General features: G+C 44.0%; 2 protein-coding genes across 3 annotated transcripts; one reads left to right on the forward strand and one right to left on the reverse strand.

The window, feature by feature from the left end:
* Positions 1-1070: 1070 nt before the first annotated feature.
* On the reverse strand, positions 1071-8169 carry nop53 (NOP53 ribosome biogenesis factor). The gene is made up of 12 exons (XM_062552570.1): positions 7941-8169; positions 7565-7647; positions 7303-7399; positions 4782-4990; positions 4639-4694; positions 4388-4483; positions 4184-4285; positions 3377-3547; positions 2662-2837; positions 1953-2019; positions 1786-1862; positions 1071-1687 (listed from the first exon to the last, which is right to left on the reverse strand). The coding sequence occupies exons 1-12, from the start codon at positions 8144-8146 to the stop codon at positions 1627-1629; spliced, it is 1401 nt and encodes a 466-aa protein (XP_062408554.1). The 5' UTR covers positions 8147-8169; the 3' UTR covers positions 1071-1626.
* Positions 8170-8551: 382 nt separating this feature from the next.
* On the forward strand, positions 8552-23346 carry npat (nuclear protein, ataxia-telangiectasia locus). 2 transcript variants are annotated; one of them, XM_062552612.1, is made up of 18 exons: positions 8552-8885; positions 9334-9452; positions 9573-9633; positions 9745-9823; positions 9916-9956; positions 10738-10977; positions 11117-11192; positions 11319-11442; positions 11522-11613; positions 11741-11822; positions 11910-12006; positions 12177-12281; positions 14913-16124; positions 16274-16386; positions 19456-19549; positions 20194-21602; positions 23030-23111; positions 23174-23346. In XM_062552612.1, exons 1-17 carry the CDS (start codon positions 8849-8851, stop codon positions 23108-23110), a joined length of 4062 nt encoding a protein of 1353 aa, XP_062408596.1. In that variant the 5' UTR covers positions 8552-8848; the 3' UTR covers position 23111; positions 23174-23346. The 2 variants fall into 2 exon arrangements, with proteins under 2 accessions (XP_062408596.1, XP_062408595.1); XM_062552611.1 differs by having other exon boundaries at positions 8553-8885; positions 23030-23346.
* The last annotated feature ends 134 nt before the right edge of the window (positions 23347-23480 follow it).

The raw sequence follows: 23480 nt of genomic DNA on the forward strand, positions 1-23480 counted from the left end.
CTCCACCACGGGTAATTAAAGGTTTAACAAATGGTGGGGGAGGGGGCAATTAACTTCTCCCCTCTGCTGACCTCACTCCACACCATCCGTGAAGTCCTCAGCGCCTCAGAGGGGGCTTGAGAATGACACTCCATCTTTAGGCTGAAGCAGCGCCACTTCACATCCTGTGCGGAGAAAACACACACACATTTAAGAGGCTTTCTATGTCTCCTCATGTCCTGAGTGATGGCGCAGAGCTGAATGTGACTGGCCATCAGCGGGGGAGGCAGGGGACAAAAGGACTTAATGGGGGATTGGAGCTGACATTACACCCAGGGGGTGAGTGGTTGTTTTGGGAGGGAACTACAACGGTAATCCTGCAAAATGGACATAAGGGATGAGAGAGGAGAGAGAGAAAGAGAGAAAGAGAGAGAGAACCAAAGAGAGCAGCAAATAGGAGACAGAATAGGAAGGGGAAAGCTGTCCATCTCACCTGATCTGCCTGATAGCAACCATCTGACTGAAAATTGAATATTGATCTACAGGTGCATTGTGGGTAACCTGGATCCTTTTAAATGGAGAAGAGCAAAGTGGATGTGTCTTGATTTACTGATCAGTCTCACAAAGGATAAAGAATGGGAGTGGGGGGTCTACAAATTCCCAATTTAGACCCCACTGAGCATCCTAGAGGTGTTGTAGGTCTACTACCAAAAATGAGCGCCTGCTTGATAACCCAGTGAAATGCTCTCAAAGGTTGCTCCGCTGGGGATTTAAAAAAAAAAAAGGTGTTCAGGCTGCTAGTATTGCTGTGCTGTGAAGGTGGACTAGTAAGAATCCAGTGGATGTGAAATTGAAATTGCTCCAAATTGAAATTGCTCCACAATCTAATCAACAAGAAATGTAGGACAATTCAGTTCTTACATGCACAATGTCTCCAAGACAATATCTATAAATGTCTCAGACTTGCAGTTTTATCAGTGGATGCAACTCTCCATATAATGTATAGACGTGCAATAAAAATACTTGTTAGCGCCATACTGTCACAACTGATTGAATAATGTTCACATATAAAGAAATGGACCAAACATCTGTTAAATCAAACACTTCACTTTTATTACCTTTTTGATTTGACATGTCATTACGAAGAAATACAAACAGAACTCATACCACAAGATTGTAAATCTTGACTTAATGTGTGTCCTTAATCGCCTTCAGTGTCCTGGCAGCTGTTTTGACTAGGACATTAAGTCTTGTAGTTTGGATTAAACACTGACATGGGCCAATGAAGTGGGATCTGCAGCTTTTTACTGAAAAGTATGAAAGCAGCAGAATCATACTAAAGGGGCTATTAGAGCAGGTCATGTGAGGCCTCCAGACACAGGCTCCTTGGACAATCAGAAACCAGGTCTGCACTGATGGGACATCTCCCATGAGTCATGGAAATAAGGAAAGGGTCCTTGAGGTGAAGCATTCTAATTACCACAATGGCAGAAAGCAAAACACTGGTTGATTAAGGATGTGTTTTAATTTCACGTTTCTTGGCATGGACACTGAGTGGTCCAGATGGTGTGCTCCAGCAGCTCATCAGAAAGATCTCCATCACGGAGTAAGCCCAGTCTTGGCTGTGGGTTCATATGCACTATGTCTTTATGTAATCGCCTTGAAAGCCCTCTTCTCCACGTACTTGAGCTTGTATTTTCTCTTGAACCTGAATTAAACAAAGAAGCAATGTAAATGTTATTTTCCAATAAAACAACCCTAGCATTTTTACTTCATAGACACAGTCCAAATGTAAAGCAGGCTTACTTGGCTCTTTCTCTGGGCTCAATCATGTTTCTCTTCTGAAAGCTCTTGAAACGGTCCTTGAGTACGCTGCCCTCTGGCTGTAAGGCAGTGTTACAACAAACCATGTTGTGAAAAGGTCATAGAACAGCAATATGCTTAGTGATGGGACTGTTGGCCGACTATCTTACCTTAAGTCTTCGCAGGGAGCCGGCTAACTCATCACTCAATTGCACCTCAAGATCAGGATTCTGGAACCTGTGACCAATGAGAATCATAGGCATGTATTTATAATTGTGGTGCTAGAAGAACACAATGCAACTGAGCAGACCGTAGTATGCAAAGATCTATGGTAAACTGAACACAAATTGAAACAATTGTTTTCACTCAATTTTTTATGTATTGAAGTAAAAGATGTAACATTTATCAATGCACAATTTTTTTGTCAATATTTCTCTCAAGTTTTGCTCTTAAATCTGAGTTAGTGAGAAGTTCACCTTCACCAAGACAACTCATGTACCAAACATGTCTGAGATATAAAAGGCCATTAAAAAGCATGATGTCACATAAGACCACACTGGAATTCGCAGTCGTCACCCAACACAATGACACAGATTAACAATGTTGAGGGAGTGTGCAACTGGCATGCTGACTGCAGGATTATCCACCAGAGCGGTCACCTATGAACTGAATGTAAAGGCCATACACACACTTGTATAGGTTTACCAAACGAGTCAACAAATAAACCAAACCATGAGAGACCGTAGTTAATGTGCTTGAAGATCAGTTTGATATGCCACCACAGATGATGGATGCAGCACAGCCGCTCTGTGTGTGTGTGTGTGTGTGTGAGAGTGAGAGAGAGACATGCATGTGCTGGAGCTGTGTGTGTGGACTCACTTGAGGCGGCCCAGGCGGCGGGGCTGGGTCTTCTGGGCCAGCTGGAGGGCCTTGCGGCGGCTCTGTCTCAGGCGGGTGCGCTGCTCGCGCCTCTTCAGCTCCGACTGGATGGAGCGCAGCTGGAAGAGCTGCTGCCGCTTGCTGGTCACCTCCTGCTCCATCTTCCTCTGCTGCTCCTGTGGAGCCAGAGCACAGCCACGGTCAGAGGGACACTCCCCCCACACCACGCACCAACACCGCACATGTGCAGGGCAATAGAGCCTCAAGCCTGACCACAACAGTGTGCTCCTCAATAGTCCTACATGCAAAGACCGGTCATATCGCACTCACTGCTTTCTATGTCTCAGTGGTGGTAAGTAGAGTACTGTGCAACTGCATTTCACAGTACTCACATAATGTGAATGCTCTATTTAATATGGGGTAAGAATGCACTTATCTATATGATCTAACTGTGCCAATATACACTGTATGTGCCTGAGAACACTTGACACAAATATACAATGTTACACATTGTGTCCCACAATGAGCTGAAACTGAAGAGATAAGAACAAAAGAACAGTATACATCTATGCTTTATGCCAAAACAACTTTGAAGGACAAAGTAAGCTAATGGAGTGAAGGAGAATAATGGGAAATAAAAAGCAAGGTAACATGGAGTTTCAGTTTTGTGTGCCATAAAGGGGACATCATTTTTGTACAAACACCAGTGTTTTACCTTAAATCTGTCGGCCTTCTCCTTCTTCCTCTGCCTCTCGGTCTTCTTCTCCTGTTGTGAGCTGAAGGTCATGCCGGTGTCCTCCTCGTCTCCTGGCATCTCATCAGCCACATCCTCCTCCTGCTCCTCTTCCTCCAGGAGCCCTTGGATTTGCTCCTTAAATATGGTCTCCTGCATGTGCAAGTTATTCAAATGCGCTTGAATGATCAATCCTTCTACTTTCTTGAACGGTCAGGGTTCCCACTCAAAGTAAAATACAAAATTCCATGACTTTTCCCTGACAAAAAAACTGAATTTCCATGACTTACTACATAATGAATGGTACAATATACCGACCAATGATTCCAGAGCAGCCAAATAACATCCAAGAATCTTTTACTCTTGTAGAGCAGGAGATGAATAAATGTGCATTGAATAAACAAAGTTGGGCTACTCAAGCAAACAGTAAATAATAACCAGATATACATCACTTCTGTCTGGAAATATTTGTATTAATGTATTCTGGGAAGTAAATGTTAAACTGCTCCAACAAAATCCCCTGATATTCCATGACTTTGTCGCAAAATTGACAAAGCTCCCTGACCTTCCAAGTCTGGAATATACTTTCCAAAGTTCCATGATATTCTAGTGGGAACCCTGAATGGGTAATGGGCTTCATACATATACATCTGACCGTAACTAACTGCACCACATTATCTATAGGACTGTTTGCCCCAGTATTCTATGGAATAAGCTGTTGTGCTATTTTAGCTATTTTAGCTTAGTGAGTTAAGCTGTATGGTAAAGTTTAAGTGGCGATTGCTATACCTCAGTTGCCAGCTCCTGACGATTCACCGCAAGTTGCCTCTCCAGACGCTCTTCTGCCTTCAGCTTCTTCACCTCTACCTCATGGGCCTCCCGCAATAAGTCCTGGAAAGAAATACACACGTCAGATGCTAACTAGATACTAACAACTGCAGTCATTCACAGTCACAAAGCTAATATTACAGAGGGAGTGATCTGTAGTATCACCTGATGGGAGAAGAAGTCCGGGTTGTAAGAACCACCAGGTGCAATGACCTCAATGGCTGGAAGTTCTGATGGCCTCTGATTCAGTTTTTCTGGCCGCTGAAAAAGACAGAAAAAAAAACTAAATGTAGTCCACTTCAACAGAAGCAAACGCAAACAGAAAATACAACAATATTAAATTGACCCTCTCTAGCCTTCCCCCAATCATCAATAAATACCTCAATGCAATTATCAAGTCTTTCAAGAGTGCTCACCTTAACTGGCTTCTTTTTGGTCTGTTCAAGGTAAAAGGCATCTTCTGTCTCTGCGGCTGTAAAATAGGAATGCTTGTCAAACATCAACACCCAAAACCAAAATAAATCCAAAGCCAACAACCTTTAGTCAATAGGCTGCTCACGTTGATCTCCCCACAAGTCGTAGTAGGCCCTCTCAGGGTTGTTATTGGGAACAATCTTCTCTCGCACTGGCGTTCCAGCTGCAAAGGCTGCTCTTCGGAGTTCCAGGAGCCTCTCTCTGCGGGGCACCACACCTTTGGCTGCCAGCTGCTCTGCCAGCTCCTGCTTGCGTCGCAGTTTCTTGGCATTGGGCTGCTGGTGGGCGAGGATGCTGTGGAGAGTTTCACAATTGTGGAAAGAGACACAGTTAGTTTGCGTAATCTCTCTAAGAAGATGAGATCAGACATGAGCTACGGGCAACATGTACATTTGTACAGTTATTCAGCAGACACTTTACTCTAAAGTGACTTCCATATGCCAATTACATTACCAGGGTCATCTCCCCTAGAGCAACTCAGGGTTAAGTGCTCAAAGGACACAATGGTAGAAGCCGGGAATTGAACCCACAACTACTGCATGCTAAACCAACTCCTTAGCCATTAAACTACCACTCGCCCCATCAACATCAAGATGCATTTCATCAGAGTTGACTGGAGTGAGGATTTCTGGGCTTAGTGTAGGAATGTTCCTAGCTTCGTGCCAGTATTTCCTCAACAAGCATTGAACACGCAGGCATGTTGGAGCAAAGTTATTCCAAGTCAATCCAGATAAGGTTGTTGCTGTACGGTCTCACATTTCTTTCTTACCTTGTCTAGATGGGTTCCAAAAGCAGGGCCGTAATATGATACGTAATACGTTCATAGATCTGAACCATAACAAGTACAGCATGCTCATTGTTTTTCTACAATGCCTACAATTATTTTTGTATGCATTTGTTATCTGTTTTACCTTGGGAACAAGAATGAAAAACACATTTACAACTAGGGGTGTCACGATTCTCCAAATCCTCGATTCGATTTAATTTTCGATTTTAAAGCCACGATTCGATTCGATTTTCGATCTTTTTTATTAATGCATTCCTTGTGTCATTATTATTATTATATTCATTTTTATTTTTTGCCCTCTTCCTATTCTGTTTCAGGGGGATTTTATTTTGAAAGCAAGTTTTATTTTGAAACCGTTCCATCCTTGAGGTTGTAAACAAAAGAAACGTTAAACATAGCCATGTGGCCCCGGCAGTGGCGCAACTGGCTGGGGCACCTGCACCGTACGCTTGCGACCCGGGTTCGATTCCCGCCCCGTGGTCCTTTCCAGATCCCACCCCGACTCTCTCTCCCACTCACTTCCTGTCATTCTCTCTACTGTCCTGTCCAAATAAAGGCATAAAAAGCCCAAAAAATAAATCTAAAAAAAAAAAACATAGACATGTGAATAGTGAATGATACTTGTGATCAGAATGATACTTTGATTGTTTGTGCACACTCTGAAGAGACCCAAGGTTAGTGTTCATGGAATAAGTACTTATCAATGTGCATTTTAAACCTTAGTCATTTTGGACTGTAGGCTAACTACTTGCCAAGTTTAGAAGGCTAAATTGGTGTTAGACTAACTGACGTGAATGAACGCAAAAATACTTCCACACCCGTGATTTCAGAGTAACAAGAGCTTGATCTGCATTTTTTAACTGGCTGCAGCCTAAAATTAGGAGTGTTGATGCTTCGGTATAACACGTGTGTGGTTTTGCGTCTTGCGTGTACATGCTGGACGTCACGTTGGGGGTGTGGCTGCATCGTCGATTTTACTTTTCAGTTCGAAGTTCGAGATTGAGATGTAATTTCGATCGATTTCGATTTTGAGATTGTGACACCCTTATTTACAACGTAACCAAGTAAGTGTATTTATCTATGAAAGAAACATGGTACATCATTAGCACTTTGCACATTATACGACTGAGCTGTTCCCACATTTTTTATGTTCCAACGAGCTACCCCACATACAATTTTAGTTGTACGAAATATTACCAAAAAATGCACTCGCACCACAATTCATCATTAGTATCTTCATGTGCATTTCTTACGGAGACCTTAAATATTGGCTCAAAATCTAGAAAGTACTATATTTTCAGACAACATACTGTTTGATTCCAGATGGGCAAAGAAAATTATATTACAAGACCCCCCCCATATCACCAATTATGCATTTTATTCCAGCTATAGTATTGACAACCACCATCTTGGTTGTATAAGATATATGCCCTCAGTTCCTAGGGAGTCATTCACACAACAACTCCCCAGGTTCCATGTTGTCTTCACATTTCCGAGGAAATACTGTGAGCGCAAGGATGGAATCATCAGCGGACAAAGTCTATCACCTGCTGTACCAGGTTGCTATTAGTGGGATTCGAACCTCTGACCTTTCTGTTGCCAGTCTGTAATTTTACCAGCTGAGCTACTCGTGCCCTGTGCTTGTATGGTTAATTGTGCCTGATCACCGACCATTGACAGAGAATTGTATTCAACCATCAACTCTCAACAGGCTTTAGTCATAGCACTTTAGACCAGTGGGTGTAAGAGAACAAAAGGTTTAGCCGCTTCAATTAATTGAAAAGAGTGAATTGAGAAGAAAGAACATATAAATGCTTACTCTTTTGGTGCTGGGATGTGGGAGTTTGCCTGAAGTATGAGGTCTACCTTCAGGGGTCGCTTGTTTTTCCTTTTCTTCTTGTCTTCCTCTTCACCACCTACAAAGTACATTAAAAAGGTAAATCATCAACACAGCGCATGCAAACAAAATGTAGGTTTACCAGCCATAGCGGTCCATGTAAAATTTAGTTTCACATTTTAAACTGTAAATTGGGCTTAAATACCCAGCTGTTGGGTCACATTATCACCACGTAACTAATTACCTGAAGGCAAGCTCTCCTTTTTCTTGGACTCCCCAATGTCCAGAAAAAACAAACTGTCATCTGGTTTGTCTGCAATCAATCCCCTGAGAAGCAAAACGCAACCACATGAATTCCAAAACCAAATATGTTCAACGACAACCTGGGCATATGCTTGACATCAGCTCGTTTAGCCTGATGAAATCCATTAACGTTAAATTAGCTCGCTACTAGATCGACTTTGATAAACATAAATATCACACGTCATTGTCATTCTTTTCACGACAATCATATAACGCCAATATATTACAGCAATGGCTGTCTTAAGTAAAACAACTCACTAAACCATCTGCCGTTAGGCGATTTTGCTATCGGTAATTGCTACTGCAGTGCTACTCACCCCGTGGCCCTCTCCTGAAGTCGCACGTCGTCCAAAAACTCCTCGACATCCTGAATGTCACTGAATTTATTCCAGTTCTTTTTCTTATTTTTGTTAACACGTTTCTTCCGACCAATGTTTAATTCCGAGTTGTCTGAAGAACTTTTGAGCGATAAAAAGCCTGGCTGACTTGCAGCCACGCGTTTATGCTTTCTGGCCGCTGCCATGTTGGTTTTCCAGAGAAGACAGTCTATGGAGAAGACAGCAGCAATGAACATTAAAAAGCGGAAAACAAACAAACGAAAAACACCTTCACTGGATATACTAAAATTAGAGCATGGCAGCGTGCGTTCTAAAGTGGTTGAAATGACTGTGAGGCTTCCATTTTTATTTTTATTTTAAAAATATATACACACATATATTACTATAAGGCGAACTCACTTATTCACAGCATTTAACAAAACTAAAAGCAATCTTGAAAAGAAATTAGGACTTTTATATTGATAGCTTTGGTAGATGCACTTAAGCATATCCGTTGGTGCCTGCAACTTCACATCGCCACAAAGTAGTTTCAGAGAGCTTGATAGTTTCGTGTCGAGGCGATGTTCAAGATACTCATGACACATTCCCTTGAAAGTCTTAATTTAATTACTATTATGTTATCTTGCTATGACTATGATATAAAAATGCTATTTAATTAAAAACGCACTACGGTATTTTGGCAGATTTTGAACTTCATTTCCCACAATGCAGTTCTTACAGATTCTCGCCAAATTCCGGGTGACATGAGCGAGTTTCCGCGCGTTTTCGGATTTGGGACTGACTACACAGTTAGCCAAGATGTTGGTGGAAAATAGAGTTGTGTACAGTTGTGGGTCAAGTTGAAAATGTGATTTGTTGGAGTAATAACATTAGCGAGATATTCAATCATGTTGCTACCATCTGATATTGCGCGACTTGTTCTTGGTAAGATCTTGTTTGTATGGATCCCGCTCCTTGAGTAGGTTATGCTATGCATGGGTTAGCCAAATGCTAGCTAGTCTTTGACATTGGTTGTTTTTTTGCCAACGTTACCCCGAGTTTGTTATTGTCATTGTTTAAACGGCACTACAATGCACTAAAGTTTAGGACTAACACCTCTTCAATGAGAGCTGCCGAAGAGCGTGTCTGTCCGTCGAAGCTAACTTATTCTTAACTCTGTCTGGTTTTGTTGACAACATAACAATAAGGTCTCTCTCGGAGTCGGCAGACATCGTGTCCGATCGTTAACGCTAACACTACTTGTTACCTGTTTCTTACTTCCACTCCGTTTCATGCCGTAACAGAGCGACGAGTTCAGCTTTCCGATAGAAATGCAAATAGTGTAAACATTGTTAGGTCTTGGGTCTGATGATGTTGGTGTACGTGTCAACAGGGTATCTGCAAGAAGAGGGTCTCAGTTCCACAAGTAGAGCATTCATTCTGGAAAGCCCCAATTTGAAAGAGTATGCAGAGCACAGTACAGAGGATGGACTTATTCCAGCCTGTGTGTTTGTAAGTATTCCAAAGTGTATAAAAGTTTTAGTCGGCCATTACTGGTGTCATTCTTTTGCTGACATTGCGCATGAGAGCAATCACATTAATGACTTAAGTTGCTTTTCTGCCTTCTTTCAGTCACTTTTTGGGAAGAACCTGAAAACTATTTTGAATGAATATGTAGCTTCCAAAGCAAAGGGTAAGTAATGAGCTTTGTTTTGAGTTTTGAGACGAAATTGAATTTATTTTAACTCCAAATCTTCAATGTTAAGAGTCTCTGACATAACCTACACCAATTGTCTACTTACAGAAATAAGTCAAGAAAATCATGTCCCTGCCATGTTGACATCATTATGGAAGAAGTTGGATATCACGCTTAATCAGATCAAGTAGGGCTTCATCCTCCCTATGCATCTTATACACTATATTGGCTCAATGCAGACTTTTACATTAAGTACATCTTATGTCATGCTTTTTGCAGATGTATGGAGAACTCTCCGATTGTATATTCCAGCCAGAGGAGTAAGTAGTCTAATTACAATCTACATACTCTACTGCTCCCTGATCCATGTTCCCACTGCAGCCCCTAATTTGTGTGCACCATCTACAAGTCTTCTTTTGGAAAAAGTTGAAATGTACACCCAGTTTCGAAAGTTACACCTCATCCTGCAAACCTCATCCTCTGATAGTTGGTATAGGTAGAAGGTAGAAGTTGCAAGAACCTGTTTTGAGCAGTCTTCGACAGACCAAAGTTGTATACTTTGTATGTCAACATCATAAAGGAAGGTAAAATAGTTGAAATAGAAGGATTTTAAAGTAATAGACTTTTAAAGGCTAAAACATAAGTCTTTTTTTATTTTGATATAGCCTAATTGTCTGAAGAACATTTCTAAGTTGCTACTCATTAGCCATTCCCTGAAGGCCCATGTGCAATGTCCTGAAACAGTTTTTCAGTTTTTGCTAACCTAAACTTAAAATTTAAACATCTGGCTGTTTAGTTATTTTTCCCCGTTTCAGGTCACTCATTGCATTTTAACTGATGAAATTTGTAGAGCAAATTTGAGGTATTCTAAAATGTGTGACCATTATTGTAGTTTCAAGCTATATTTGGAAGTAGGATTAGACTTGTTTTTAGCATGTTAACAAAACTGGTTCATACTGTTTCATTAAGGCTTATAATTATATACTATGAGGTTTGTAATTTTATGCAAAATTGGTGTATAATGCTATATTATGAGTCTTTGGAGGCGATGAATGTTGTGATGGTGCTTATTTTGTTTACGTTTTTTGTTCACTTCTACAGTGCGTACAAAAAATGGCATCATAAGAAACAGGGCCCTGGCAAGTCCTATGTCTTCTCCCACTCTCAGTGCTGTGATGGCTCCTTCTCCCAGCTCATGTGCGCCCAGCCCCCTCCTCACCCCACAAGGCGCTCCTGGACACTCCACCCCTGTGTGTGTCTCCTCCCAGGCTAGGCTGTCACCACTGACTCTCAGTCATCCCCATGTCCAGGATGTGAGCCGCCTGTCCATCAACTTGAGCCGTAAGAATGAATAGGCAATCTCCTCTTCATTTTAGTTGTTAACAGTTTTAATGTTTGTGGTTTGAGAGAGCTCTGTTGGGTATGTTGAAGTGATTTTACAACCACAAAACAGGTTTTACAATGGCTTCCTTTTATTTAGACAATACCCCACTGCAAATAATTGTTCCTGACCAGAGGCTTACTCCTGGACCACTATCTCCAGCACGCAGAAAATGGTAAGACATTGTATTTGGTAGTAGCAGGCTGACGTCTGTTAACTCAATAGAAGTGAATGGTTTATCATTAATTGCATGGCTAACCAACTTTGGGACACTGCCTGACCAAATGTCCTTCCGTTTCAGTGATTCACCCAGAAGAAGAGGGGGATGCCTGGCCTCAGGGAGTGGAACATCACGGGCAAACCTCACGTCTAGTGCTCTCCCTCAAGAAGGACAAGGCGAAGAAGTCGTTTCTGAAAATTTCCCTGTGAGTATTTTTTTTTATGTTTCACATTATACTTATAAGGTGAAAAGATCTTTCATGTGGAAATGTTTTGCTTTCACAGCAAATGGTAATAGAAAATGCCCGTGAGAAGATTCTGAGGAACCGTTCGCTACAAGAGAAGCTTGCTGAAAATATTAACAAAATACTTGCCAGGTAAAAAAAAAAAAGAAATGGATATATGTGTGTGCCATGTTTAATCCATCTTAATGCATACAGTTTAAGCATATGAATCTTGAAATCTGCTGTCTAAAATGGCTCAATATTTGATATCCTGCTTTAGTGACAATAGTCCACAAGCTTCAAAAGCAGCATGCAGCTCAGTCGATCAAGACCAATCCATTGATGAAATTCTTGGCCTACAGGTAATATGCTAGTTCCCTTATCTGTTTAAACATGCTATTGCCCTTTGAGATTTGCGTAAAGACCCGGCTGTTTGATCCCCTGTGTAGGGAGAGATCCATATGACTGATGATGCCATTCAGGACATTCTTGAGCAGACAGAGTCTGACCCTGCTTTCCAGGCTCTCTTCGACCTCTTTGACTACGGTACGTCCTGAGGGCAAGGGCATTCACTGTGGTCCTTGTTGTCTTTAGTTTTGTCATGGATTATGCCCAAATAGATCTTATTTCTGTCTTTCTGTTAAAAGTGTTTTAGCATAAGCATTTTGCCAGTATTGATGTCATGTTATCTGTGACGAGACGGCTTTTGACTCCAGGTAAAGGGAAAACAACCGGTGCTGAGGAGGGGGAGGGAGGCCAAAGAGACCAGGAGAGTGAGGACGTTTGCCATGTCGAGGAGCCCACTGATGATGCTCACATAGGTAATGACAGACACTCTATGTTGATTTTGTGTAGCTTTAGTCAATTTTCTTCTGTTGTGGTGGTGTAGCCTGGCTCCGCCTTCCTACTGTACGTACTTCTGCTCAGTTTTCATTTCCCTTCAGTTAGTGTTGCTTTCGTCAACGAAAATTATGACTAAATATAGTCGTCAACGAACTTTTTTCACGTGACTATAACGAGACGAGACGCAACGTAAATGCTGGCCATGTGACGATGACTATAATTAAATTTATAAGGCAATATCGTTGACGAATAAAAACGAGACTAAATGTGGTTTACAAAATAAAAACCATGCTACATCTCTCTTCATTTTCGAAGACCAGAAGGACAGGAATGTTATAACATTATTTTGTGTCGTTTAGTCATGTTATTATTTTGCAGTATTTCTGTTTCCTGCGTCTCACTTCAGGGGCGCATCAGGTTGCATGGTCTGATTATCATACCAGAGGACCAGCGTTTCTCGCATGGGCCTGTTGGTCATATTCGGTGCTTCTGTCACTCATCTGATCATATTTGATCATGTAGCAAAGGAGCGGTAGATGTAGCCTATAGCCTATCGTTATCGCTAATAGAAGCTAAGAAATATAGGCTACGTTCAGTCCGTTAGATTGGCAACTCTCTCAGTTCAACTTTGCACTAGGCTACTTATCTCACCTCCGCATGTAGATCTAATTCAGATGAAAATGTTAACAGGCAACTGCAGATTTGATTAGTGTGTAGCCTAAGCTTCTGTCCAGCTGATGCTGGCGCTGTCATAGCCTACAATAATAACATTATTCCACCGATCAGCAACGAAGTTCTAATCATAGACACATTTTTAATGGAACCTTGGCTTAGTAGGCTATCTTTGTGTGGGAACTGCAAGAAAACTATTGAAAACAATTCCTTACCAACCACACAAGTGCGCGTGTGTCCTTTATTTAAACGGTAGAAAAACTGAATCAAAGACGGTGCTGTTCATCAACAAAATCAGCATGGAGTTAAAACGTAATTTAAAGTCCCACGCATTTAAAGGGGCAGCGACCACTCAAGGCATTGGCCTGTAGCCTACCAAAACTGAGTGATGAACGTGAAATGCGTTTTATAGGCTACAAAACACTGCATTAAGATGACAACTGTGTGTAACCACGCTTAGGCTACCTAGTTAAAGGTGAAATAGCATCCACATTTACAGCATTCAATAACCTAAGGACAACTTGATCTTAAGTTAAATTGTTCTCAGAAAAGGAACAGCAGGTCTACAGAATATTCCAAATAGTCCTTTCATGGTGACAGGGGGAGACCAAACTCTGTGTAACATAGGCTACCTGATTCCACTGTCAATGTTCAGTGCCTATGTAACCTTTAATATCTGTAATTTTTTAATCCATGAAAATTAACCAAAATGTATCATTTCCTATTAAAGGGGTAGTTCAGAATTTTGGACATAGGACCTCACTTCCAGGTTAGCCAGTGTGATATTTATCAGTGGAGACCGTTATCTGCACATTTCATCCAGTCCTATAGTTTCAGAGTTCGCTGGTGCTATAGTGCCTGCCACTAAAAACAGTCTTACCCAGTCTATGGAGGAACAACCCCTTAAAATATTAATTAATTAATATATCATTAATATTGCATTAATAAAAAGATGCTAAAATCCAATTTTCATTGACTAAAACAAGACTAAAAGTCATTAGTTTTCGTCAACTAAAACTAGACGAAAATAAGACTAAAATGCTCATACTTTTAGTCGACTAAAACTTGACTAGACTAAAAGAGTATGAACGTGACTAAAACTGATAAAAACTAAAATGACAGCTTGACACAAAGACTAGACTAAAACTAAAACCAAAACAGGCCGCCAAAAACAACACTACCTTCAGTACTGGTCTGCGGTATGTTCATGGGTTTTCTCAAGACAAAAATATGCAGGTCCAATCAGTGAACGATGATGCTAGTTTGAGCATGTCACGACCAAACATTAGTTATTCATGGATTCATCAGGTCTCTTTCCACAGGTGTATCAAATCAAGCACTTGATTATGAATGCAGACTGGTGCTTGATTAACACACCTGTGGAAAGGGACCTGATGAAACCCATGAATTAGCCCTTTTCACGGTGATGTCAGACGAAGCGTTGCTGGGTGTCCTCCGGCATGTCCAGCCGCCCAATACTACAGAAGAAGAAGAAGAAGTATTCATGGGTTTCATCAGGTCCCTTTCCACAGGTGTATACAATCAAGCACCATGCAGTCTGCATTGATAATCAAGGTGCTTGATTGTATACACCTGTGGAAAGGGACCTGATGAAACCCATGAATACTTCTTCTTCTTCTTCTGTAGTATTGGGCGGCTGGACATGCCGGAGGACACCCAGCAACGCTTCGTCTGACATCACGTGAAAAGGGCTAATTGGCTATGGCAGATCCAATAGTTTTAAACATAAACAGAGTATCCACCTTCAAGGAAGTTCACGCTTAGCAATGGAAAGTGGCCAGACTCCCTGTACATTCTGAATGTACGAGAGTATGGTAGGACCAGGCTAGTGGTGGTGTGCACTTCAACAGAAGTCACAGACTTCCTGTAGACATAAGAGGTCATGAGCATGACCATTCTACCCTTCCATGTTAAAGGTGCTGTGCAGGAAGACTCTGCCTCCTGTGCTGAGCCCTCACCTGTACCCAGAGCCAGGGCAAGAGGAGCTGCAGAGGCCAAGAACAAGAGGAAGTCCGCGCTGTCCTCAAACGCCCCCAAGACTCCTGCTCCAGCGCTCCCCTCAGGGCTGACCCCCGTCCAGCCGGCCTCTGAGGGCCCAGTCCCAGGCCGAGGGGCGTCCACTGACCCAAAGCAGAGGGGGGGCAGGAGGCACACGCGCGCCTCTCAGCACAGCAGGAGTGCCGACATGGAGGACCCGGTGGATATGGACGTAGAGGACACGCTGGTTCCTGAGGCGGACCCTTTGGCATTGGCACAGGAGCAGCCTCCGGTCAGCAGAGGCCACGGTGCAGGGCAGCCTCCGGCCGTAGCGGGCGGCGGCCAACTGCTGGGCACAGCGTGTGACCTCCTGCTGAGCGCGTCGGCTCCTGTTGCCACGGCCGGAAACGAGGGGCAGCAGGATTCAGCGCAGGGACATGGTGCTAGTCGCTCCGCAGAGAAAGGAGCAGAGCTTCTGCGTGGATCTAATAACAAGCAGCCTGTGGGAGAGGTGGACCAGTCCAAAAAGCAAGGCCCTCTGTCCCACGGAGGGGAGGCTGTGCGGAAGTCCCAGACGCCAGACAGCTTGAGAGGGTCGAGGCTCAGTGTTTTGCCCCCATCGGCTCCAGCTGCTCGTCCCACGGCTGCGCCCTCGTCCTCCTCGGCTGCGGAGGCCGACCCCAGTCAGATCGTCTCTCTGAAGATCATAGTGAGCGATGAGCAGGAGCAGGCGGTCGCAGAGACGCCACTCAGCCAGGCTGTGTCCAGTATCAGTGAGGAGCGCATCCCCACCATATACCTCTCCTCCCCCGCCAAATCGCCTGCCAGGGGGGTGCTGCTGTCCACCTCTAGCTCCGGGGTGACCCCCGAGGAAACGGTCCAGGCAGTCAGCTGTCTGCAGAGGACTGAGGTCACTCAGGACGGTCATCAGCCACTAGCCCCCACAGGTGCTGGAGACGGCTTCTTCCAGCTGCTGCCGGCCAGCACTGGAGCCAGCAGCTACTTTGTGGTGACGGACCAGATGGTGCCAGGAGACCATCAGTCCAGCGTGGTCGTGGTTCCAGGAGCGCCGGCTACCCAGAGCAAGCTCACCACGCTGCCTCAAGTTCTGGCTACGCCACCTCGGTCACGGACTGTCCCACAGCCTTACGGTGAGGCATACCACTTTTTATGCGTGTGGTTGTGAGATGTTGTAAAGTCATGCAGGTGAAATAGCCGTGCCTGTAGTTCAGGCTCTTCAAACGATTGGTTGTGCTGAAATGAGATGTAACACCAGTGTTTGCTCTCCAAACCTGTTCAGGTTCAACCTTCATCATATCCTCACCAGTCCCGTCTATGCTACAGAGTGTCATGGTGCCCGTATCTGTGATGGGGCAGAACAACACAGGGAAGTTTACCGTTGTTCCCAATCAGGTATGTGCCATTTGTTGCGCCAAACCGGTGCGTGGGACACTAGAGCCCCTCTCAGACATACACTGGAATCTAGTGTATGATCCAGATGTCACAGGGGTGGGTTGTATGTTTGAACACAATTGTCTGTATTATTTAACCTAGACAGAATCACCCCATCCACACAACGCAGGGTTTTTGTAACCTGGAAGTTTTTTGTGTTAGGCCTTGCATCCATACGGCCCTGGCATTTTAAGAGGCTGTTAGAACAACACTGTTAGCTAAACTTAGCTAACCATTACTAAGTTACTAAGCTTACTACAAGCTATTAGTCTGGCTATCACCGTGCTAAGATCAATCTTTAAGATTGAACATTAGTCTGGGGAGTCTGCGCTTTATTTCTACTGCACAAGTGTTGTGATCAGTGGGCATAGTTCAAATGACTGTACGCTTTTGGATAGTCCTTCAACCAATCAGACCAATGATCCGGGTGTGCCTTTTGGATAAGCTAGTTTGTGATTAGACCCAGAAGGTGTGGACAGGAAACAGGAGAGATAGTTGTGCAGGTTTCCAACCTGAGCTGCTGGGCAAAATCCAAATCGCTGGCAGATCAGGCAGGGTTTACCCAGTCTAACAACCTATGACTATAGCATGTTCATTTATCCAGTGTAACTTGCTCTATAACAGACCTAATGCAAAACATAAAAGCATTTCCACAAACGGTATATAGCAGTCGCACACCCTGAAAATGAACTTTATTAGTTTTACATTTGAATTGAAAACTCAATTTACTGCAGTCTGCTTATTTCGTGTGAGTGCTTTTGGAATGGATTAGTCTTTTCTTCACAAATGAATGTGACGCCTCTGCACCGTCATGCCACCATCGACTGGCCTGGCATATGCACAACAGCGCTTTCTGTCCTTTTCACCTCTCTGTGTGGATGCAAGTTTTTTTTACTGGTGTCGTTAAAGATGGTAAAGCAGTAAGAGAAAAAAATGTACCCATTGCTTTTGTGTGGACATACAGGTAGCCGAGGGGCTCGGTGATAACTTCTCTTTTTAGCTCATTGCTGAACTGTCATTTTACATTGACATTACTGTTTTTTTTGTTTGTTTGTTTTTTTTGTGTTTAGATTTTTTAATTATTTTTAGAGATGCACCGATCGATCGGCCGCCGATTGGAATCGGCCGATTTTCACGTGATCGGCCACGACCGGCGACCGGCCGGTCAGTCTGAGACATGCCGATTTTATGCCGGTCAAATGCACTCGCACGTACTTGTAACAACATCACACTCACAGCTGAGTTTGCAAAGTTTGATGAAGCTAGGCCAACAGTCAGGGCTAGATAAAACGCTAATACTGAGTTTTTCTATGCAGCGAACGCTGTGCTTTGCCATATTGCGTGGAATTTACTATACTAAGCTGTCACTTCAGGTTACAGCGCTCATCAAAGCCCGTCCTTGCCGCTAATTGCGTGCCCACAGCTGAACCACAAGCGCTATCAATAAGCAGCGACATAGCACGGCAGGAATAAACATAGTTTTGCTTCGGTTTGCCAACTTATCATGTATTCTTTCACACTACTACAACAACTAAGTCCGATTTACACATTTAGAGGTTTATTTCATGACCTTTTGTCTGATCACGCCTGTATATTTCTTCTAAATTCGCCAAAAGTTAGCATTCTAACGTGTCATAAACTACCGCGACCGTGATACAAAACATATCATGCGTGGTGTCGTTGGAAAGCTCCTGCATGACGTTATGCCATCCAAATATGGACACTTCCTTAGTATCCGCAAGCAATCGCGAAAGTTCAAAGAAGAGTGTGGACTGAGAATGTAAAGTAATTTGCTGTGTTTCAAGGCTTCTCAAAATTATTTTTTTTTGTTGTCATTTTCCAACATCTCAGCCTATGTAGCACTAACTTCAGTTATCAGTATTCTGAAGATATTTACAGTTGGATATTGCATATGGATGTGAGAAGAAAAGAAATAGTGTTCCTAGTGCATTTCTACATGTGTGAAATGAATGCCCCACACTTGGATTACTGCAGCTGAAGAAGACTTGAAGAAGAATCTGTCTATTCACATTTTTCTACCAGCCATTGATAAGTTGATTACATTTCTAACATGTTGTATTAAAAAAAATATAGGCTAGAAAATAACTCTTTGTTTGTGCTGTAAAGTGGTTAGAAGAAATTAAATCGGAATCGGCTGAAATCGGTATCGGCCGGTCAAACTCGATGAAAAATCGGAAATCGGAATCGGCCAAAAACTTGCAATCGGTGCATCTCTAATTATTTTCATCTGTTGAGTGATTAATTAAGAAATCTGATTATTTGAACATTTTGCGTCCTAATTATTTTTTTCAAAGCTACATGGGATTGTTTTCAATCAGACATTACTTATTCAACTTACAACGAGGACCAGGCTTTTTGATATGAACATCAAAAGGAAAAAATCCAGGTCGAGGTCCTGTGTGCCTGGACCTAGATTTTTTCCTTTTGATGTTCTTGCCTTGTACCTTTCCAAGAGCACCAGTCGTTTCAAGCGATCTACTAAATTTTTTGTCTCTAATGCACGTGTTTTGTTTGTATAATTGATCAATATTTGACTTGAATATTGACTGAAATCGTGACACCCTTAATAATTATAAATGGAATAAAATTACCATACTGTGTTTTATTTAATTAATGTGCCACAAACTTCCTCTTCAATGTCATGTCTTTCTGAAGCATTAATGTGGTATTTTGTGACTCTTGGTCTGTTTACATTTGTGTGTATCAAAGTGTTTATTAACACAGTGTTCTAACTTCATGCAGTGAGAGTGACGGTATCGGACAATATCAGTTTATATTACTTTTTGGTTTTGGTTAGAATGTGCTAACTGGAAGTGACACAACATAGTGCTTTGCAGCGCAACGTTTGAGTAGCTTTTTGTTGATCTTTTGTTGAGCCCCGTTTTATTTATCTTGTTGCTCGCATTGTAAAGGTATACCGAATGAGAGACCTGAGGTTTAAACAGATGAGTCTTCAAATGGTTTTTGGCAATGAAGTCAAGTAACACACATGTTCTTATGTTTTTGAAGGTACTAACATTGCCCTGCACAACATCTGTGACCCAGCCAACAGCCCTAGTAGCAAAACCAAATATCGCCACTCAACAAAACGCCAACAACCTTGGTGAGCCTCTCTGTTTTTTCCTCTATTTGAAGGAAGCATGAAGTAGTCATGCTCCACATAGCTACTGTTAGCATGTTCACAAATGTAGTTAATGCTATTGGTATGCTAGTAGTGAAATGCCATAAGGCATACTACAATTAGCTATTCATGGGTTTCATCAGGTCCCTTTCCACAGGTGTTTACCATCAAGCACCTCGATTATGAATGCAGATTGCATGGTGCTTGATTAAGGGCCAATCCCATTTCTACCCCTACACCTTTCCCCTTGCCCTTGCTCATAGTACCCTCCGTCAGAGTGTGCCTCTGAAAAATCTTCGTTTGGAGGGGTATATAGCCCTACCACTTTCCTCTACCCTCTGTCTTAACGGAAATTGGGACATCCCTACCCCTACACGTGAACACGCAAAGCTGAGAAGTAGGGGAAAGGGGTATAGTGAAGGGGACAAATACACCTGTGGAAAGGGACCTGATGATGATGATGAAACCCATGAATATTGTTTCTGATTGTTGAGGCTTTCTTGAATTAATGGATTAGTCTAAATTGACTGTTTATACTTGAAAAAAATATAGAGGTAAGACATGAAAAATATCAATCCGCACATTTTTTGGAATAAGAACAGCAAAAGCATTTGTTGATGTTTCAGGTAAAACGGTCAAGTTGGTTGCAGCTCCAGCACAGAAGGTAGCTCCTCCACCCCAGAAGGTAGCTCCTCCACCTCAGAAGGTAACTGCTCCAGCACAGAAGATTACTCCTCCTGCACCGAAAACAGCTGCGCCTTTGCCATCGCCATCTCCGAGCACAGAGCCGGGGAAGGCAGGAGGTCCTCCGTGCCATGTGCGGATGCTCTGCTTCGACGCTCCATCCTCAAGCACACCAACCCCGCCAGCAGCTCCAGCTCCAACGGCTGTGGGCAGCGGGAGCCCCACCACCCAGTCTAGGAGTCCGGCCCCCACCGGCACGCCCCCCACGGACAAACAGGCCAGCAGAGAGGGCGGCCGTGCCGAGACCCCTAAACCCATCATCCTGGGAGGGAACAGGTCCAAGAGGAGGGTGGAAACGGTTCGGGTGGAGGACAAAACTCCGCAGCCCTCGGCCTTCACCGCTCCACAGAACAGGGACACGTCGGATAGGATCCCCAATGCGTCAGGAGGGAAGGAGAAGAGTTCCGACGCTCCCAAAGCAGCAGCAGCAGCAGCAGCAGTCCAGCAGGGGCCCAGCACACGGTCCGAGTCCAGGAGGAAACCCCACATGACGGAGAAACCAGACGCAGGAGGCACGTCTAGCAACGTGGCCCAGAACACTAAGCCATCGCAGCGCCTGCAGCTGCAGAGCACCAAGTCCACCGGAGCCAAGAGGGACGGAAACGAGTCTGGCAAACAGGAAACGGTTAGGGCCCAAGATGGCCGGTCAGAGACGGACGAGAGGACGGCGCCCGCGCAGGAGGCCTCTCCGGTCACCTCCAACAAGGAGAACGAGCTGGAGGCCCATGAGGGGGCGGAGAGGGCCCAGCCTGCATCCCCAGCCCCGCCGGAGCCTCCCTCCGCTGCCTCAGCAGCGCCCAGCAAGGCCCTGAGCAAGACCAGCCCGCTCACCAAACAAGCTGCCGAGATGCTGCAGGACATCCAGGGCCTCCACCCTGCAGCCACCCCGCCCAAGAAGCCTGGCCTGAGCTGCCTGGACCTGCCTCTGCCCAGGACCCCCGGGCTGGGCCGTCTGCAGGAGGACTCGCTGGACGGGCTCCGCACGCCAGGCAGGCCGCGGCACGGGCGCGAGGGAGAGGGCACGCCGCGCCACCTGCTGCCCCCGGCCACGCCCGAGCTGCCCTCCTGCAGCCCTGCGAGCGAAACGGGCAGCGAGAACAGCATCAACATGGCCGCCCACACGCTGATGATCCTGTCTCGTGCGGCGCGCACCGGAGGCCCACTGAAGGACAGTCTGCGGCAGGAGGAGGCCGCCGCCCCCACCGTGCCAACCAATAGCAAGAAGCGCAAGCCCAGCGACCACAGCCCTGCTGACAAGAAGGAGCACTCAAGCAGCAAGAAGAAAGCTAAAGTGAGTTCAGCAACCTGCATCTACAAACACTATCTTTCATTCTTATCGCCAGTGTGCTCTCTTGTGCTGTGTGTCTTTATACAGTGAGGAGAAAATGTATTTGATACCATGCTAAAGTTGCCTAAAAAGAGAAATAGCAAATCATCATTTGACAATTGATCTTAATGTCTTAATTCAAAAAATGAGTAAAAATAAAACTGCTAAGTACGCCAATTTGCTTTGTGATTGAAGCATGTATCGTAAATAAATAAATGTTTTTCCTAAATGCTAGGGGGAAGGAAGTATTTGAACCCCTATGTAACCCTATTGGAATTTAACACATAGGGTTAACATAGGGGCAGGCAGATTTTTATTTTTTAAGGCCAGCTATTTCATGGATCCAGGATAGTATGCATCCTGATAAAGTTCCCTTGGCCTTTGGAATTAAAATAGCCCCACATCATCACATACCCTTCACCATAGTTAAAGATTGGCATGGTGCTTTTTCCTATTAGCCTGTTTGATGCTCATTGAGCTCAATGCAAATCAAACAGGCTAATAGGCCTACTGGAAAAAGCACCAGGCCAATCTCTAGCTATGGGGCCAGGATCCAGTGGCTGGCTTATAGAACAGATTGAGGGACTTAAATGTGATCTGGCAGAAAGCCAGTGTAGAAAAACCAGCATAGAATGACTAGTGATCCTTTCCTCAGTAGAGGAGTTACCCTGGCCGGTGTGAGTGATATTGATGGGTTTCATTAGGTCCCTTTCCACAGGTGTGTTAATCAAGCACCATGCAGTCTATCATAATCTAGGCGCTTGATTTTATACACCTGTGGAAAGGAGATAGGGGATAAGTGCAGACTTGTGTGATGAGAGGCTTTGATGAACGGCCTGCAGATATGTCTGTTTTAACCAGGGGGTCAAGGCCGTGTAGATTAGCTTTGGCATATTAGCAAGCGCCATTTTCAAGTATGGCACCTCATGGAGCATTTAGAACCAGCTCCGTGCACGAAAATCCATGTTGGGCACGAGCTCTCATGCGCGCACATGTTGGTGGACGGGTACCTACAGCCAATCATTACTCCGTGCAACACTCCACTGGACGTGTGCGTTCCCGAGCAACTTTTCCTGCTTGTTACGCGGCAAGCAAGGTATGTGCATTATTGCCACCCCCTGAACTGGAGGATGACTCTCTTTTTACAGAATGTCCTATAGAAATCAATTTAGGTCCATGCGTCATTTCCAGCTTTGAAACTTTGCGCATGGTCAGAGCCGACTGGCGCTGGATCGGAGCTCCAGTGTTGCGTATGGCCTTGACTATGAATTGGCCGGATTTACTAGCCTAGCCTCTGCCATTCATTTGAATGGAGGGCGGGACTTAGTCACGCTCTCCAGTTATATATAATACCTCCATGGTTTTAACATCAGATTTTCTCTCACTCCCAGAAACAGAAGAAACTGTTGGATTCTTTCCCTGATGACCTGGATGTTGACAAGTTCCTGTCATCCCTGCATTATGATGAGTGAGGAGTGCACTAAGTTGAGCAGTGGAATGCTGTTCGCGGGGACTGTAAACCATGGATGTACTTTGAGCCTGGTGGATTCCACCATTAGCTACAGAAATGGTTAAGGAGTGTGGATCACAATGCTGTATATATAAAATAAGTTGCTCTGATTTTCTGGTTGCAATATGGTAGATCATATTTAAGTACAGTTGTAAATACACATTCAGTTAACTTTTATTAAATGTTCCGATTTTGAAATTGTTGTCACTCTATTTCATTCTGTGAATACAAACAAACTCCCTGTCTGAAGGTTAATTTTTTTAAAGGTTTATGTATGCAAAAACAGTGACTTCCTGAGTCGTCTCAACACATTATAGAATAAAATGACCCTT

Source organism: Sardina pilchardus, chromosome 13 (assembly GCF_963854185.1).
Source record: "Sardina pilchardus chromosome 13, fSarPil1.1, whole genome shotgun sequence".
NCBI lineage: Eukaryota > Metazoa > Chordata > Actinopteri > Clupeiformes > Clupeidae > Sardina > Sardina pilchardus.